At 40.9% G+C, this 19881-nt stretch overlaps 1 protein-coding gene across 2 annotated transcripts in view; it reads right to left on the reverse strand.

Moving 5' to 3' along the window:
* Positions 1–343: 343 nt before the first annotated feature.
* Positions 344–19881, reverse strand: part of cita (citron rho-interacting serine/threonine kinase a) — a 51896-nt gene continuing 32358 nt past the window's right edge. The window contains exons 33-48 of one of the 2 annotated variants that reach the window (XM_084063522.1): positions 17881–18018; positions 17379–17559; positions 16848–16939; positions 16195–16299; positions 15683–15846; positions 13759–13839; positions 12988–13123; positions 11974–12113; positions 11486–11578; positions 11150–11258; positions 10071–10199; positions 9587–9667; positions 6710–6788; positions 6354–6542; positions 3928–4318; positions 344–3738 (exon numbers count right to left, since the gene is read on the reverse strand). In XM_084063522.1, coding sequence (XP_083919648.1) covers positions 3715–3738; positions 3928–4318; positions 6354–6542; positions 6710–6788; positions 9587–9667; positions 10071–10199; positions 11150–11258; positions 11486–11578; positions 11974–12113; positions 12988–13123; positions 13759–13839; positions 15683–15846; positions 16195–16299; positions 16848–16939; positions 17379–17559; positions 17881–18018 — 2132 coding nt within the window. In that variant the 3' untranslated portion in view covers positions 344–3714. Of the gene's footprint in view, positions 3739–3927; positions 4319–6353; positions 6543–6709; positions 6789–9586; positions 9668–10070; positions 10200–11149; positions 11259–11485; positions 11579–11973; positions 12114–12987; positions 13124–13758; positions 13840–15673; positions 15847–16194; positions 16300–16847; positions 16940–17378; positions 17560–17880; positions 18019–19881 lie in introns of both variants that reach the window. The other variant, XM_084063521.1, reaches the window with a different exon arrangement.

The following is a 19881-nucleotide window of genomic DNA, read 5'->3' on the forward strand; positions in this document are numbered from 1 at the left end:
GCCAAGCAGCCATTGCCGTCATGCAGGATGATCTCCACAGACTGGCAGCTCATTGCTACAGTACACTGGAGGTGGTCATTCATTGGTTGACAGCTGGGATCAGACACCTAAAAATAGACTAACAAAACAGACACCATTTCAATGAACATGAATCAGTCATCGTACCGGCAGCCTTTTCTGTAGCATAGAGTAGAGAAAGAACCCCTTTGACCATCTTCAAAACAGGATATAATGGCTTAATGTGCAACAGTTTCCTTATCATAACACATTTAAGTCAATCAACCTGGACATAAGACTCTTGAACCTAGATGGACCAGAAAGAAGCACTGCATACCAAGGAGAATTAGAATGTAATTACATTGGTTATATTTAATATTTTGACAAAAACTACAAGGAAAGCTAATAAAAGGTTTGTTAGCAAACATCAACATCATACTGAGTGCTATGTTTCAGGAGCATGTGAAAGGAAATTGAAAAAACAACAAACAAAATTAAAAAACAGCTAAATAAAACAAAAAGGTATCCCTTTCAAATACAGTCTTTTCCCCCTAAATCATCTGGAAACCAGTATAAAACTTGTGCAATCTGTAATGCTGGGTGCCTCGTTGATCATTAATGACCTTTGGGTCAGTTCCTGTCATCTTGGCTTTAAGTACATTCAAGAACACGTTACATTAGAGAGGAAACATATACCGAGCTTGGCTTATTGGGCCAAAAGAAGTGCTATAGGGAAGGGAAGCCCCATAGGTTGGAGGCACACTGGGCAAGTTAAAGTATAGAATTTCATGAATCTACGTTCTTGATCGTTTCAGCTAAAATCACAAAAATATACATATCATATACTATTACATTTTGATTTACAGAAATAGAATCACTTTTGTCAAGCGGAAGCATGAGTACAATATACAACACTGATCAATGGACATTCAATGAGTCAAAGATCCATTGAGGCAGATATAGTGCTTTTGTGAAACTGACTACAGCAGCTCTTTAACTTGCCAAGTGTGCAATTATAAAAGAAAGATTAGAGATTTAGTTATTATGACATACAGCTACTGTACAAATGGATAATTATTAAAAGAACAGGGATACCATAACAAGAAAGATGTCTTAGGGTGTTTTTTATCATTCACGTGCTTCACTGTTTAAATCTTGGGAATTAAACTATAACCCAAATGAGGCAGAAGCATAAGACAACACTCCGTTTCATTTCAGATATACATATCCATGCCATTTACGTATCAGAAAAACAAAGACTATTCTCATCGTCAACCCGAACAACAGTTTGGGTTATATACAATACAAGGGACAATGTACAAAAAGAAATGTTCAAGTACTATGTACTATGTAAGCTTCAATCATGACCCCCCCCCCCCCCCCCCCCCCCCCCCCATAGCCAGCAGCATAAGTTTTCTTTTGAGAGATAGAAATGCATACACAAGTTGATACCTGGATGAAATCACTCACTTAATCAAGGACATTTGGATATACAGGCTGCTGCCAAAGTAAAGAAAGCCATATTGTTAATACAAATACACACTACACCTTTAAAGCTGCATTGTGCAAAACTATAATAGTCATATGAATATACAGTAGGTTTAGTTGAGAACACTACCGACCAATGTGTACAGTACATGTGCCGTCCATGTTGTCCTTTGCATGTTGTCAAAATCATGCCAGATAGAATAAGCTCATCATACTGTCATAGGGACCATTACATACTCAACCCAAGCAATGTGTGCAAAGGGCTACACAAGGGGCATTCTATGTATTCTTGCATAGCAAAATGTGCAGTCCAGAATTTGCCCACACCTGCTACCATATCATGCATTTCAGGGGTGCTACATTTGGCTATTTGGGCGTTGACTATTGTATTCATACTATGCACCTGCACAAAGACCTATTTTAGAGGTGGTTTCCACTAATTAAAAGGGGTGCTACATGAAAAATACTACTCGACAAGCAACTACCAATTAAGAACAAATAATGTCCTGTGTAAACAAATGGTGACAGCCAGAGAGTGTGGCAGGGATTCATTTGTGTCTACAGACATGATACCTCATCATCACTGCATACAGAAATACTGAGAATATATGAAAGAACACCTTCCTCTACGGTGGCCATTTTTAAATACTACAGCATCGCATTGGCTTTGCTTCCCCCATGTGAATTAGTGATTTATAACCTCAGACGGTGCCCAAGGACGTCAATCTACGCACAGTTACTATGCGAAGAGCTTGTGCATGTCATACACTTTTGTTAGCGCATGTGCACCTTGTGGAGAGTATGTAATGGGTCAATGACTCCAGGCTCCCATCCCCAAGCTCCTGCCAGGTTTGTTGAAATATACCTTGGCAGCTACCGATCTCTTTAAAAGCATCACAACATATAATCCAGCACAAGATTATGTCTTAACCTTACCGTGGTTTAATGGCAGTTAACAACAATCTGTCTCTGTGTAAAAGCAAGGGGGAGAGTAGGCTTGTTTTGAAACACAAAGGCTTGTTATCATAATTCCCACTGATTATTGGTAGGAGTCTATTGCACAATGGAGCTTTACTGCATTCAAAAGCCTTTGTGTCTCTCATTTACCGAAGAGCTTACTTTATTTTGGCAGTATACCTATATCTGAAAGAATACTGAATAGACATTCAAGAGGACACATAACAATCACTTTCTCTTTAACAAAAATAGACATGGCTTATCCAGCCTTGAAATTCCTTCTTGGTATATATAAAATTAAGTCTGCCTATTTACAATCAGATAGCATTCTGGAGAGTTAGAAAGGACCTGTTCCATTGCTGCTGGGGATTGTGGGTAGTGCAGTTTTGTTGTCAACCTTTTCCAGGGCAGACAACTTGTGGTGAGTGAATAGGGCTCTACTGGGCAGAGCAGGTGTGTTTTGCTCCAACCAAGTCTTATCACAGCCCTAACCACAGTCTGGATACAAGACTCAGATTAGTATATAGGATGATTGTGACAAGCTGATGATGATTGAATGTTGACTATGTTAATGCTAGGCTGGAGCAAAAATCTGAATTGCCATTAAATAGACTACCATGCCTTGATCTCTACCTAGTGTGGACAGAGCCAACAAAGGGCCGAAGACATTTTGTAATAGTATGATACTACAGAGTGCATCCTTCCCATTTTTTAAATAACTTTGTCATTAATTTGCTAAATGTGGCTGTTAACTGTCGACTTGCAAGGCAAAACTGCTACAGGTGTGCTTATCTGTTATCTCTGATTTCACTTAACTAAGGCTTACAAAACCCGCAGAGTCAGGTCTTGAATTGAGAAATTCTGATCTACAACTTTTGAAGATGCCTCATGGAGCATGAGATACCTGATCTCTTCCCACAGGGGACAAAGCACCTATTCAAATAGATACGAGATCACCCTGCTTAAAACGTTGCTCATGTGGGCATTCTGTTGACCGAGGTCAAATAATTCAGGAAAAAAAGAATAAACCTGATTTTAATGACATCTACATTTTATGATGTTTCTCTCCTCTCTGCTGACAGCTACACCTGATTTCTCTGTGGGTTTCTCCATTTTTAAGTCAGATAGAACAGATGCGTGGCAGTGTTTCCTTGTTAGTTGGTGGCATTCTCAGTACCCTGCGCCCACTCTCCCATCCCCCAAGAGATAACGAGCTCTGTTCATGGTTGTGCTGAGTATGGTACTCCATTCTGATTGATGTTTTGCTGTGATTCAAACAGATGACTGGTCCCATACCTGTTGTAAGATTCATAAGGATGTTATCAGATACGTTTTGTGCATCAGAATGAAGGATTGGTGATGAACATTTAGTATGCAAAGTGAAAATAAACAAGGGACGAAACACGCAACAATAGTAATTAATATTGGTGCATCATCAGCAAAGAGATTTACCTTAGTGCAGGTATAGTAATAAATGCAACACACCTTGTTAACAGGGTTGATGGGTGTGCGTCCAGAGCCAGTATGGAGTCTCTGGCGCTCTTCAAAGCGCCCGGGGGACCTCTCCCTGCGTACATCCATCAGTCGGCCAGGCGAGCGGTCCATACGAGGGTCTGCCATGGCCCTCCCTGGGGAGCGGTCCATGCGAGGGTCCGCTAAGGCTCGACCAGGTGACCCCATGATGTGGCCCTCCAGCATCCTGCCAGGAGACTTCTCTCTCTCCATTGGACGGCCGCTAGGGGACTTGTCTCGGCGGAATTCAGTGCGGGCCTCTCTGTAGCGGTGAGGTGTGCCAGGATCTCCGTGAACCACAGGACTGGCTGCCAGCCTCTTAGAGATGTGCTCGTTGTAGGTGGGAGGCCCTCGTTTGTTAGGGCTGTGGGGGGAGGAAATTGTGGCATCAACATGGCCAAAGTCCATTTGTCAAAAGAAAGGGGATTTGTCTCATGGGTCATGGGTTTTTGGCTCAGCATTTGTCTACTATTGCGGTGAGGATAGGTTCAGGGACAGGCTATGGTTCTTCAACTATATGCCACCAGAGATGTCAGTTTTGAGTGTCTTTCAAAGCCAATCTCAAATTTAGCAAGGACTACAAAAATAAAGCACATGTGTAGCTTGGTCGTTACTGATCATTGTTTGCACGTAACAGAAGAGTCACAAAACTAAAGAAAGAAGACATTGTTTATTCAATTAATTCCTTCTGACAGGCACAACGTACATGAATATATAGTTCAGTATATACATATTTTTTTCTTTAAAAAAAAGCTTAAGCTTTGTTACAAATAAAAAATGCACTCTTCTTCCTGCAAAGAACAAAATGTTAGCATTACTCCCCTGTTCTAGAAAAGAATCATGGAGGCCAACCTTTGTCACCTGTGAACTCCAGTGCCAGCTACTGTAAATCCGAATGCCCTTTGACAACACCAGTGTAGATTGGATTAGGCCGTGCTATGTGCCAAAAAACACTACTGCTAGCCCACTTAAACCACACCTCACCGTGCAAGTAAAACAGAATGGTGCAGTGCAGAACTCAAGGGAGGAATGGTATGCATCACATTGCCAAACAGTATTTGTTATAGTAACTGATCTGTAATGCACAGTAGAGCTTTAAATGTAGGGATGGCAAGTGTTGGGGTTGAATAATAAAACATCACCAGTGTGAAATAACAACAGGAAATGTAATTAAGGGAGTTGAGTGAGTATAGTCACGCATACAGTACATTTAACCACTTAAAGGGCAAGACCACTTTGGTAGAGGTTTGGGTTGTGTAGTTACCTTGCCATGATGTAACTCCAAAGAAATAAAAGATAATTGCCCGATTGATTAGAAATTGATAATTCAAAATATGCTCCTCATTGACTTACATTGTACGGTAAAACTGCTCTCAAAGTCACTCTTTTAGCACAAAAACGAACGCAAAGTTGATTCAGACAATATAGAACATCACCAAACCCAGTACTGTTTTTTTTTTTAATAAAAATGTCAACTTCCTGTTGATTTTGCCATTTTTAATAAGTAGAAAACCCGGACTGGATTGGCGGATCCGGATCCAGATCTTCAAATAGTAAAATCAACAGTAAGTTGACATTTTTATTAAAAAAACGAACAGTACTGGGTTTGGTGATGTTCTATATTGTCTGAATCAGCTTTGTTTGGGTTCATTTATGTGCTAAAAGAGTGACTTTGAGAGCTGTTTTACCGTACAATGTAAGTCAATGAGGAGCATATTTTGAATTATCAATTTCTAATCAATGGAGCAATTATTTTTTATTTCTTGCCCACCTTTGGAGTCATATCATGGCAAGGTAACTACACAACCCAAACCTCTACCAAAGTGGTCTTACCCTTTAAACACTATATCTCTGCTGTCGGGCAGAAACCAGCTAACTCCCATTACAACATTTTTCAGGAAATGAAAAAAAAAGAAGAAAAAAACGTGGAGTTAGGAGGTTTTGTTCATCATTGATAAGTACAGCTAAATGGACCTCCAAGCTCACAATGAGGTTGGAGGTCAAAAGGGGGTGGAGCCTGGAGTCAGCAAAACCAGCTAACTCCACCCCCATTTGATGGAGTTAGCTGGTTAAGCAGAAAGTTTGAGGATCCAATGGAGTTAGCTGGTTTTGTCAGAAGCGCTTTTTAATACTTTTCATTGCTTCAACTATTTTTTTCTACCAACACACAGACATAAAGGGTGTTCAATAGCACTGATTTATGGAAAAAAAATCAAAAGTCAAAATGGAGTTAGCTGGTTTCTGCCCGACAGCAACGACTGGAGTCTATTTTTCCCCTCTACACCAAATCTTTTCATCGAAAATAGCAAGCTCACAATCTGCTATTTTCGATGAATGTTCACTCCAGAATAGGGATGCTAGGGTTCAAGTGGTTAAATAATAGTCTTGTGTAACCTTACCTGCGTCCAGAGCCGTTCCGCTGTAGGTCTCCCCCGACACCGACATCGTGGCTCTGGGCCAGGTTGCCCTTGCAGCAGATGACTCGTAGCTTGTTCTGGTAAGAGGAGGCCAGATAAATTGCACCTGAGGAAATGGCTGGCCCCAGGTAGCGAGGGTTTGGGATGTCCAGGTGGGCATACGAGTGGGGACTACAGAGAAAGAAAACAAACAACAACTGTAGATTAGACACCAAAATCCACCGTTTGAAATAACAGGTGGGGCCATATTTGGTGATTCTCGGAGAGCTACCTAATTGGCCAAAGCGGCAATGCAAAGGTAACCAATACAAATGGCTTGTTATCTGTACATGTCTTACCCAAGAGCTGCATGTCCATGGATCTCGATCACATCCAGTGAGTTGAAGTAAGTCACAAACAGGTATGGTTCCCTGTAGGCTGAAATCACAACAAAAATATCTATTAAACACGCTGGCACGCATGATGCATTAACACATTAACCGCCAAGAACGTAGTCCTACGGTCCATTAAATCCAACTGTTAAGCGCTGAGACCGTAGCCCTACGGTCCGAATGCTTTTTCCTTTTTTTGAAAAAAATGTGTTTTTTTTTTCAATTTTCGACACGGACCATTTCATTGTAACACCACCGGAAACGGAACTATTTGCGATCCGGTTTTGCCGATCCCGTCGGCCTCCATTCTAAAGCGCACACTAAAACTCAATTTTCTCCTTGTATTTTTTTCTCCTCGGTGATCACTGTTTAACATAAACCGTTCTAACTACAACATGGATGCCCCGTTTGACACGTGGTCTTCACTGCTCGAACCAGGTAGATGTCCGCGATGTATACAAACAGTGCAGAGCTCAATCTTACAGATTTTAACAAGGTCTATGGCGACGTGAAAAAAACAAAAAACAACAATAAAACATTGGCACTGGTGAGTACATTATGAGATTAACCTCTGGCGGTGGAAGTGTTAAAGCACAACTTTGCACAAACACATTTTTTACCTGAATCCTATCGCTCTATTGTGAGGAGGATTATGTGAAAATCTGAGATCTGGTGAGATCCAGAGCTACAATACATGTGTTTGAGATCCAAAAGCTAACTATGAGACCGGTAGAACTATCACAACCCAGAAAGCAGAGGAAGCAAAAATCTTTTGAATTTGAATCTGGGGGCGATCTTAGATCGGCCCAAGAAAACAACCATACAGTATGCTCCTTTTGAGGCTTAGGACCCGGGTTCAAATCCAACCACCATCTTGTCTGGGGGCTCATCTCTCTGCTTTTGTCTCTCTCTCTCTCGATCTAAAGTGAAGTATAAAATGCCTAAAAGCAATTTTTTTTTAAATCTAAAGAAAGCAATGCCCCAACTTTTTGTTTTTGCTTCTGTGAGTGGTGAGTGGTAAATGATAAAAACAGCAGTTTTATTGTATCAACATGAAACGTTGTTAGGCCAAATCCTAATCTGCGATTTGTGAGCCCCCGACACTGGCACTCTGTTTCCTAAACCTAAACAATGAGCATAATATGTAGAATTATGATGTTTAGGTATAATCATTGATCTATTTTCGCACTGTTCCACATAGTGTACAGCCAAATAGTTGAAGAAATTGCAGATTGAGGCTTTAAGCTTTTATGAAATATCCGAGACCATTAGGGTTTATGGAAGATGCTTCTGAACATGCATTCTTTTGCTAGTTTGACCACTTCAAACGCTCTTTAATCTATTATTCTATTGCTAGTTTGACCACTTCAAACGCTCTTTAAATCTATTATTCTATTGCTAGTTTGACCACTTCAAACGCTCTTTAATCTACAGTATTCTATTGCTAGTTTGACCCCTTCAAACGCTCTTTAATCTATTCTATTGCTAGTTTGACCCCTTCAAATACTCCTTAAAATAACGAATAAATGAATAGCCTATCTACAAGTTCACAACGTGACCAACGACGTGCTGTGAGCTTGTAGATAGTTGACCTATTATTTTCCTATAGACCTAGTCAGATTATTAGTACAGTCAAACACAGTTTTGACTGTACAGTCAAAACAGTACAGTCGGCCAATATCATACATATCATTTTGGGTGGTCCTTGTCATGAAAAAGTTTGAGAACCACTGATATAGAAAAACATACAGTACGTTTTTCAAAAAACTGTAGGATTTAGAGGACATTTGTAGAATCCCCAGAAGCAAAGATTTAAGTTACAAGTGTTTGCTTAAAAAAGATATATGTATTCAAAGATTTCAAACGTTTTCTCAAAAATAGCAGATCTACAAGCTCGTAGCGCGGCACTCTGTGAAAACGTTGAATGGGAACGGAATCTACAAATGTCTACTAAATCCTAACAGTTTTCTGAAAACCGTATGTTGCTATGGTTGCCAACTTTTTCATATCAAGGACCCCAAAAATTATATGTATTTGGTCACGGACCTCCATCTGAAAATATTTTGTTCCAGGGATGCCCCAGAAGCAAAGATTTGAGTTACAAATGTACACTTTAAAAAAAATATATTCAAAGATTGCACAAATCTAAATAACAGATCTACAATCTCATAGCTACAAGCACTCGGTGCCACACTATGAGCTTGTATATCTGCAATTTTTTAAAAGCCAAAGTATAACATAATGGTTATAGTAAAATCTAAAATGACACAGATGCGCACCAGCATGCTCCAAACTATGATGTGTAAACAGTACAGTATACTGTATACATTGTTAGTAAAGTAGTATTTTGTATAGATGTGTGTTTTCATGTTAAACACAGGCACAGTCACCCTTTAAAATAACTCCAGTTCTCTGCCTTTTCTGGATCAGGGTCCACCTGAAAATCTCAAAAGTGTTTGCGGCCCACCTATCTAAGCACGTGCTAAGTGGTCAGATGGGTGGGCTGTGTGTATTTTCAGAGCATGTTTATTTTAATATCATCAATCGATTTTGTTCTGGCTTGGATCAATGGAACAAACACAGTATTCCTATTTATCGGGATCACAATGAAAACAACATTTTCAAGGTTTTAAATAAAAAAAAGACCATGTAATTTGTTTTTTTACATAATGTTTAAAAAAAAAACATATTAATGTTTTATTATGTTAAAAATGTTAGTGTTTTGCCAATTATTTGGGGGCCCACTTGCAATATCCTCACTGGCCACAGGCTGAGAACCACAGCTCTAAATGGTGATCACAACAGCTCTGAGGCTGACACAGAGGAGATACAGTTTTCACTGACCGAACGACAGAGGCAGACGACTCCACTTGATGTCCTCACTTCTACTCCTGCGGCCGTACGCGTCCACAAACACACCGAACTCTGTACAAATGACAATGGCATCAATTAGGTTACAGTTTAATAGTCAATGTCATCAGTGGAAAAATATTTGTTACACTATCATGGATATATGCAGGAAAATAATGTCCCAATTAATACCCCATTAGAAATTAATTGGATTTGTATGTCCAATCCCACTCCCGCTCTTTGCCAAAAATAGCAAATCTACAAGATCACAACACGTCGCTTTGGCAAGGCGGTGTGAGCTTGTAGATCTGCTATTTTCGGCATGTCAAAGCCGTATGATCGAGAATAAATCAGGCTTAATACTGAAAAGGTGCAACAGCAGTCTGGATTAAACATACAGAGACAAATTCTTCACCGGCATGCTTTCCTGTGTGTACTCAACATACAGTACACATTACACAGACACACAATGGCTAACCATGGAAACAGAGCAGGTACTCGTCCTTCTGTGGTGCCGTGGTGACCTGGATGATGGAGATGGGGAAACTGTGCGAGGAGGCAGCAAACACAGCCGAAGCTAGCGTCACGTCATTCTTATCCAGGAACTCTGAGGGGGGAATGGACAGAACCGCTGTCAATTAGTTGGTTATAAGAACATTCTGTGCAAAATACCCAGCAAGCTTAAATGTACAACCCACAGTGCCTAGAGCCTCGTAGTGTCGCCAACAGCTGCAACTCAATCTCAACTATCGGCCGGACTGATACAAGCTCTGTTCTATTGTGTGTTTACCCCAAAAGAACAGAGCAGGACTTTTTTGGTGTTATCCTTTTAGACAAAGTGTTTGACTGTACTAATAAATGTGTGTATTTCTGTCTAATAAAATAATCAATCAATCAATAATTACTTATTTGGTCCTATTTTCATTGTGTGAATGTCTTACAGTAGAAATCTCCTAAATTAAGGCCCATTGTCATCCTTTTTTTTAAATAGCTAATAGTAGTTTTGGAATATTAATATAACTCATATTGAATTTTATTGGCCACCCCTGGTTAAATAAAGGTATAAATGTATCCATCTAATTTATGCCAAATTGACTTCCACTCTCACAGCCCAGCCCCAATGTTGGCTCTGGGCGGATGTTCATGTGAAAGAGCAGTGTAATAATCTACCTGGAAGGAAAGGAAGGTGGCCCAGCCCAAACCAGACTCCATATAAATATGAGTGCCCACACCGTCTCAGCTTGCCAAAACTCGTCCTAAGCAGCAGCAATCCTGACATGTCTTACATTTAATGCACAATGTAATGCAGATTCATGCTGGGAACCTTTTTGACAATGTCGGTCAATGTAAAGTACACAGCAGCAGTCCTGTCTTCAAACAGCTTGTCACTTTAAGCTGAATTAGTTCACATTTCATAATGTCAATATGGACATGGGCGGAATAATCTGGTGAAACTGACAATAAACTTTGTAGATCAGTGTGTGCTATAACATGCAGTATACAGTACTGTAGCAATATATATAGTAATATAGCAAATCTTAGTAGTTGATGACCTACCCTCAAGTACATACTGCTTCATCTCAATCTCATAGAACTTATTGGTGCCGATGATGATGCTGTAGCCTGTGAAGTGGATGCAGCTGCATGGTTCTGATGTCTCAATCTCCTGCAAAAATACACACACTTACATTACAACTTAAATCATTTACTGGGAAGCAGGCTTTGAGATGCAGACCATATTAAGCATGTGGGAGAAATGTCCTAACAACACAACTGCTCCCCAACTGCCAATCTCTGGGCACATGACGTCACCCAGGTATCCTCCCTTCCCATTAGGCAGTGACCATGGAGAGGTGGTGTTGGCATCATCAATATAGGGTCAACATAACTCACTTGTCTGATGCAGAACTTGTTGAGGCTTTCATTGTGGCGGAGAATGGTGATCTTGTTTGGCATGGCGGCACAGATACATAATCCGTTATCAATCTGCATGGGGAGAACAATGCTGTCAGATAACAACACACATTTCGTCGCTGTCGGGCAGAAACCTTGTATCTCTCGTATCTCAATTAATGCCCTACTTCGTAATACGAGTCTCACACAAAAGTAGTGAAAATAGCAGATCTATGGGCTCGCAATGCAACAAGTTGTGAGCTTATAAATCGTCTATTTTCACTATTTAATTACAAATAGATAATAATAAAAAAAGAACGGTTTTGGACATACAAGGTTTCCGCCCGACAACAATGATTTGCTATACTAACGTGGTAATATAAACAGTATGCTGGTGTGTTGAACTTCATGGCTTATTCAGTTTAGCATGAACAGATCTGTATGTGTAAAGCAGCTGTTAGCGCTATGTAAGTAAGAGCCTAACTCACCTTGCCAGAAGAAAAGAGGTGGCATCCCTTGACAGTCTCAAAGACAAAGGCGTTGAGGTCGGGCTGAGCCGGGAGGTGAGACTGAGACAAAGACTGCTTCACCCTTTTTATGTCCACCAGACAGAGTGTCCTCTCCTCTCCTACAGGACATATTACCGTCAGTGACACGGGCACATCAGTCACACGCACCATCAATGTTTTAGCTGTGCTTCAAGGAGCTGATTAAAGTCATACTGTGTAACATTCAATCCCAGCCACACTCTTTTGTCTTTTTTGGTGACTGGTAGATCCTGACAGTGTATGTCTGTACTGAAGGAACCCTGAGGAATTAATGCCGCAGGGGTGCCGCTAGCGCTCGAGGATATTTTGGAATACACAAACACATTTGCGGTATATTTCCGGCGCGAGTGTCGGCCCCAAGACTCGCAACTATACAGAGTATTTAATAGTGTTTAGAGAATTTGTCAAAAAACACATTTATGTGGAATGGTTATTGTGGACAAGAAGACATCAAAAATAACTTTTGTTTGATTGAAAAAGTTACACAGTATGACTTTAAGGAGATTAAGTATAAAACATTGTGTATTTAACATTAACTTGTTGTAATTACTTATTTCATTAATTATAACAGCACTGTTTAAATGTTCATTACAATATGACCATCTACAGTGAATTCCACTCGTTCTTCTGAAAATCACAGATCCTTTCTAGAGAACAAACCCGATGGTCCTTTTAAAATTTTATATCAGCAACAAGTATTCACTAACAACAGTATTTTTCCCCTAGAGTCAGATTTCCTTATGTAATGGGAAAATACACCAGATGCCGGTGTTCATCCATTTGTAATCAATTAAAAACTGATTCTGATTCTGATTAAATAAATTAATGATTTTCCCCATCCCTAGGTCTGACCTTCACAACTTTTAATTGCAGAGTTCTAAGTACATGTTTCCATTGACTTCAATTAAAACTAAACTCCAGTAAAGCACTCATTTCTTGGTGTGTAATACTGACCAGTGATCATCAGCAGCTTCTCAAGATCTTTAAGGATCTGGATCTGGAAAACGGAGGTCAGGCCCGGGATGTGGGTCAGAGAATTCTTTATGACGTTGAGAGCATACAGACCTTCTTCAGAACCAACCAGCACAATCTAGGAGAGATGAGAGTGACAGATTACAAGGATGGGAAATATGTCAGAGTCGTCCTTTGAGTTGGAGAGAGGCTGGTAGTCGGAAGATCATAAGTTTGCTCGAGAATGTTCAGTCTGTGTGACAGCCGACCACATAAGGACGTCCTCAAAGTTTGATTCCCAGCTGAGAAAGGACCTATGTTGCAATTAATCCCTCCTCTCCCCAAACACACCTGTTAGGGCTAGGCGATATGGCTTCAAATAAATATCACATTATTTCAAAAGTTTGCCTCGATTAGGATTAATGAGCGGTTATTTCAAAATAAGTGGTTAATCAGACTAATGGTTTTGTCGATTATAAAAAAATCTATTAAATGTTTTTGTGTCGATTCATTGATATACAATAAATAAAAAAACTGCATCTTGGTTATTTGATTAAGAGCCAGATTAAATCGTTTAGAGCTTCTAAATGTCAGTTTTGATATATTTTAGGTTAATTGCCCAGCCTATCTATTTCCAATTCATGACAAGACATCCTGGGAAGGAACAGCAGCTATAGGCCTACTGTACAAAAGGATAAAAATCCAACTTTCAAATTGTGACATCTACAATGCACATGGACTATTCATGGCGCTCCTTTCTCAAGGCACTGATACCTGGTCTGTGAGAGGCAGAGTGCAGTTGATATCCAAACGGTCATCGCCCTCCAGCTTCAGCAGAGAATTGCCCAGCAGCTTCTAACAGGATATGAAGCAGGCAGAGAGAGCAAAGAAGCATCACATGGGACAGGTTAGTCAGCAATCACTTTAGTACAGAGACAGATTAGTCATTATGGAATATGACCACAACGTGTGTACAAACTTAGAAATGGTATTGTTATCCAGTGTCTGTGAATTTCAATCCATGTTCTCGACTTCCCGTAGTTACCCACTTGAACCCTATATACTTTGTTGACAAGGCTCACCCAGGTACGTACTTGGTCCTTTCCCCCCCCCTCACACTAAATGTCTTGCTGAAAATAGCTACAAGCTACAAGATCTACAAGCTCACAACGCATCTTAACACGATGCATTGTGAGCTTGTAGAGATGCTATTTTCGAATAATATTCGCTTATTTTTGCCAAATGTTCGCCTATCATGACATGCCCTGAATAGGGACGCTAGCGTTCATGTAGTTAAGATGATGAAGATTTTTTATTCCAATCGTAACACATCAACATTTCTGTACGGCAGCACTACTGTCTTTCCAATTTTTTGCCGTTTGATATCACTAAAGAATTTCCAAAGATACCCGAAACACTTTACATATTATCTCCAACGGGAACCGTAAAATAGCATGGCACGTTTCAGAAACAAGACGTATACATCTCAGTAAAAACATAATACAATTTCCAAGGCTCAGTAAGCAGAGAATGACTAGGATGAAAAACTGCATTAATGCTGGCAGTAATTAATACACGAAAACACCCAGAACAGAAGTGTGCAAGCTCAGGAACAGCTTGGTATGCTACAACAGTGTGCACATGTGCTTCTACAGTAAGTGCTTCAATGAAGAGGGCTGAAGCAGAGCATGGCTTTTGGAGAAGCATGCATGACATAATATGACACACTAGGCCAATGCTGCACAGCGGTGTCTCTTCACATCCATGCATGGTGTGTGTATGTGTATGTGTATGTGTATGTGTGTGTGTGTGTGTGTGTGTGTGTGTGTGTGTGTGTGTGTGTGTGTGTGTGTGTGTGTGTGTGTGTGTGAGTGTATGTGTGTGTGTGTGGGTGTGTGTGTGTGTGTGTGTGTGTGTGTGTGTGTGTGTGAGAGTGTGAAACTGAATGCAGTTGGGTATCAAAGGTTGAGCCTGATTTATACTTAGTTGCACGCCAGTGTCACGGCCCAAAAATGGCAGATATACAAGCTCACAACACGTTGCGTTCTGAGCTTGTAGATTGACTAAAGTAAGAATTACGCAATAGTCATTTGTGCTGCCAAATTGTGTGAAATTCCTCTGTACAATGTCAGTAGTGTATTATGGATAAATATACGCCTACTGCATGCTCAGTCAGTCGGTCGACTGAAGCCCAAGCGTTCGTGCAGCCACTTACTGTACCTGAACCAGAGGGGATAGGTTCTTCGGTCTTTTAGCAACACCTGCCTACAATATGATCCACACAACCCCATTGGGTGGACATACACACACAACGTAATCACAGCAAGACAGAACAATGACAAAACACAGGTAGGAGACATGTGTATTGAAAACATGCAGATAAAAAGAGGGAAAGAGAAGAGGGAGGGGGAGAAAAAGAAGTGAAGGTGCTGGCTGACTATTATTGTAAAGCGGACATTCGCGGCTTTGTTTCATTTGTCTTATTTAAATTTTCATAAAAAAACACACTGCATGTTGTACACATGCGCTCACAAACGGAACACACTTAAGGGTTAAGATCGCTATTTTGAGATGGATGTCATTACTAAGCTGGTCAGGTATGAAACAGCCAATAGGGCCGTACATCTTACACTTCAGGCAGCCTAAAGCAAGCTTGAATAAATGACTGACCCCCGTGCCCCCAACACACCGTACTCACAGCATCGGAATCCACTTTGGATCCTCGACTGCCAGCCACCACCGACTCCAGTACAGCCACCCAGCGCTGCTTGTCGGGGAAGCTGGGCGCCATGAAGTAGAGGGACTGGCCTGGCCAACAGCTGGTGTAGGGGTGAGACTCTAGCTTCAACACGTAAGGGATATCTGTGTGCGCACAAACAAACACACACACACACACACACACACACAGTTATCCTAACAGTCCAGTTTCAATTCTAAACTGATTTGTCAACATTTGAAGCCTGATCTATACTTAGTGCCAGTGTCACGCACAGAAAATAGCAGATCTGCAAGCTCACAATGCTTTGCGATGTGATGTGTTGTGAGCTTGTAGATCCAGGCACGCAACACGGTGCACAACCAAAGTGTAGTGAGGATTTGCAGCAGAGAGGAGCCCTGTGGGTTCAATTTCAAATCTGGAGAGGAGGTAGATTCACTTCAAATCCTCCAACAAGATGAGTAAAGTAGGATTAGGCAGGATTGATCCAGTACCTGACTTGGCGGTGTTGATGAGCTCAGAGGCTCCCACTGCTCCATGCACGGACACCTCGCCATCAGGCAGACACAGCTCAAACTCCTCTTCAGCCGTCACACAGTCTGCAGGACAAACACCAGTAAACTAGGAATGCAACTATTTATTATTTTCTGAGCGATTTTCTATCGATTACTTTTGGCAATTAATCTAACTAGAAGCTTGTTTTTAAATATCAACAAATGGATACCAAATCATTTAAATTATTATTATTTATTTACTTTTAATTATTGACTGAATCGATAAGTCTGATTAACCACTTCAGCCCTATTTTATACTATATGAAAATTGCCAATCTACAAGCTCACAACATGTCACGGTGCATTGTGAGCTTGTAGATCTGCATTTTTTTCTTTATTTGCTACTGTATTCAGCAAAATCGTTTATTCTTCAAAAATAAATTAAATCCTTCAGTTCAATTAACTGTTGCACCCCTTAAACCTCATATAACTATGAACACCTTTAGTTGTTTTTTTTACACAAGGACACATAATCCACACATTTCTTTAGAAGCATTTAACAATTCTCATCCATGGAATGGTGATTCTCAGATTTTCCTTAAAAATGCTAGACTCATACAATACGAATGTAAATATATTTATCAAGTACAGACCTTCTCTGGGCTCAGTCTCAAAGACGGAGACTTTAGTTCCATCCAGCACAACATACTTCCTCTCCCAGCCCTGCTGGCCACGCTGGCCATGCCTGTGTGAGCAGATGCACATACTGTATGAGCAACGTAGAGCCTGACCGAGCAGATGTAGAGTCCTACAACCATGTTACCCATGTTTTGACCAATATTTATTCAGTTAAAAAACATGCATAATTTTCTTATCCATTTTAAAATAGATGATCTACAAGCTGACAACATGTTGTGAGCTTGTAGATCAGCTATTTTTGAGAATTTGTGAAAACCTTAGAAATATTTCACCTATGATGATATGCCCAAAATAGCGATGGCAGGTTGAAAGTGGTTAAAACGTCGGCTAATTGCCAATACTATAAAAAAGTCCAATAATGGCCTTTATATATCAGCCAAACTGATGTATCAGACAGGCTCTACACCAAAAGGTAGAAAGAAGCTTAAACATCTTCCATATAGTCAATAAAAAGTAAATACTATTGTAGGTGCTGAATGAGTTACCTTGGTTGTTTCATCCATCCCTCTAGGCGAACATGCCCGCTGGCCTCTTTGACCTGCAGGGCTGGGGAGTTAGCCTTGTCCCGACACAAAGCCTCTGTGAAGTGAGTGGCATACTCAGCTGGCAGGCCGCAAGTGGCCGGGAGGCACGGTGAACATTTGGGGTGGCACAGGGTGTGGCACTCTATAATCAGACAAAGACACAGGGTGGAAAAAACAGTCAACACAGTTTGATGTGTATTTCTTTCTTTTAGTTACATTTTAGTTATCCTTATTTACTCAATTGTCTTTTATAAATTCACACTTTATTCTTAATACTCTTTAATGGGGTCTGTTTATACATTAAATATGCATTCACGTAATTAGATTAAATTCTTTTTTGTATCATTCATACAGACAAAACAAAAAAAGGAACACAATTGTAAACTTGTGCTTCTGTACCTGTGCCGCTATACTTGTTCCCTAATAAAAACATGAACACAATCAAGTGCTGGGGGGTACAGACCTAGACAGGTAGCTGCCTGACGTCCAAAGTGCACAGTGTCCAGGCAGACGGCACACTTGGCAGCCCTCATGTTGAGGCCCACAGTGAAACGGTGAGGGATGTTGTGGTGCATCCTCTCTTTCACACGCCGACCAAACTCTGGTACACACAAGGAAGGAGAAAGCCTGAGTTACAAGTGGTTGTGGTGCACTGTGTTGCGCCCCGAAAATAGCCGATCTACAAGCTTGTAATTGTAGATTGGCTATTTTCAGGCTGAAGTGAGGCAGGAATGAGTGCTAATGACTGCAAAGAGGGCTGACAGGGTCCACATTATGTTTGCTCGTAGGCCAAATAAAAATGTGTTTTCAAGTTGTAGGTAAGTATTCGTGCTGAAGAATCTCATTACTTATTTATCACAGTGAGTGAGGCTGGGCCAATGACGATGGCATGCGTTACATTGTCTATGATAGATTGGCCCATAGATGCAAGGTAGCTTAATGGTAGTCTCAGGTGGTCAGACCCACCACATTACGATGGAGGGTCTCAATCACAAGTCAGCATGTCTGGGATTTGTCAGAGACAAATCCAGGGAAGCCTCTGATTGGCTGGGCTGTAACGGAAATCCATGGTTGGTCAATTCATATGTCTGACACGTATTGTGAGTGTGTGTTTGGTCTTCAACCACTTTTCAAATAGTTATGCCCCAGACATTAGATACCATGATCAATAAGAGATGAAGGAGCGCTATTAGATACAGTATCTATCTAATCAGCTGGCTATTGTGACACTAGCTCAAAGACCACCTGAAATGAAAAATATGTTGTTGTTGTTTTTCACTTTTATGGCATATCCGTATGGCATATCTACTTCCTGTCAAACAAAAACATAATGAGTGATGATCGGCACGATTCGGCAGGCTGAACCAGTTCCAACCAATAATACAATGACAGGCACCAGTCAATCAGTCTGCTAGACAGTAGAGAGAGGTGCTACTCTGAATGTAAAAGATGCCAGACGTAGCTAAACAAACATTTCTAAACGTTTGTTTACAAACTTCGTTTTTTTTTTTACAAACTTTATTTTTTGGGGGATTGCAGTTACATAAACTTGATTCAGTACTGAATTGTTGCAGTGCGCAACGTGTGACACAGCGTGCAGGAGTTAGATCCCAATTGGCCGAGTGGACGGGACGGTCGGCAGTGAATGAGTTTCATTCAGTGAACGACCTGCCCCCACAGCCCCTATCACTGTGATTGGTTGAAGAAGCACCCAGCCCCTGTTTCACTAGGAACTACGTCACGATATGGTCATGAAAAGCCATTTCGGCTGGTCTTTAATGACGACCAGAGGGAACAAAAGCAGCAAGACTGATGGCAGACAGCTTACTGCCCCAGACACTTGGCCATGGAGGTATTGAACTGGTGTGCCGACATGTTACTGCCTTATAAATCTGAACCGTTAACATGTCAGCAAGACAAGACAGACGGATGAGGTGTGTGCACATGTACACGTGTGGCAGTGCATGCAGATGAGCATGGGAGGATGCGGCCATACAGTGGAGGTCCTGGAAGACCCATAACTTACTCTCAAAAGTGACCCTCCTCTTTTCTGCGAAGGGCAGTGGAAAGGGAAAGAGAGAAGAAAGAGGTCTAGCAGCAGCTGGGTGAAAGCAAACAGACCTAGTAGAGTAAAGGACCTGAAGTACTAGAATAGCTGGGCAAGAGGGAATAAACACAACAGACACAACATAGACCAGTGGTTCGCTAACATTTTCATGTCAACGCAGCGTTGTGAGCTTGTAGATCGGATATTTTCACTACTTTCGATCAAGTATAAAAAGGGGCTTAAATGGGTTAATTAACCCATGGGTTCATTTTACTGAGGACCCCCCTCAAGGACCCCTGGGAGTCCTACTTTGAGAAATAATAACATGTGGGAAACCCTACAGCTTCAAAGCAGCAAGCATTATTCATATTGACTCGTGAGAAGGTGAGGTGTTTGAGTGACACAGCAGTATATCAT

This window comes from Gymnoscopelus microlampas, assembly GCF_963454915.1.
Source record: "Gymnoscopelus microlampas genome assembly, chromosome: 7".
Lineage (NCBI taxonomy): Eukaryota > Metazoa > Chordata > Actinopteri > Myctophiformes > Myctophidae > Gymnoscopelus > Gymnoscopelus microlampas.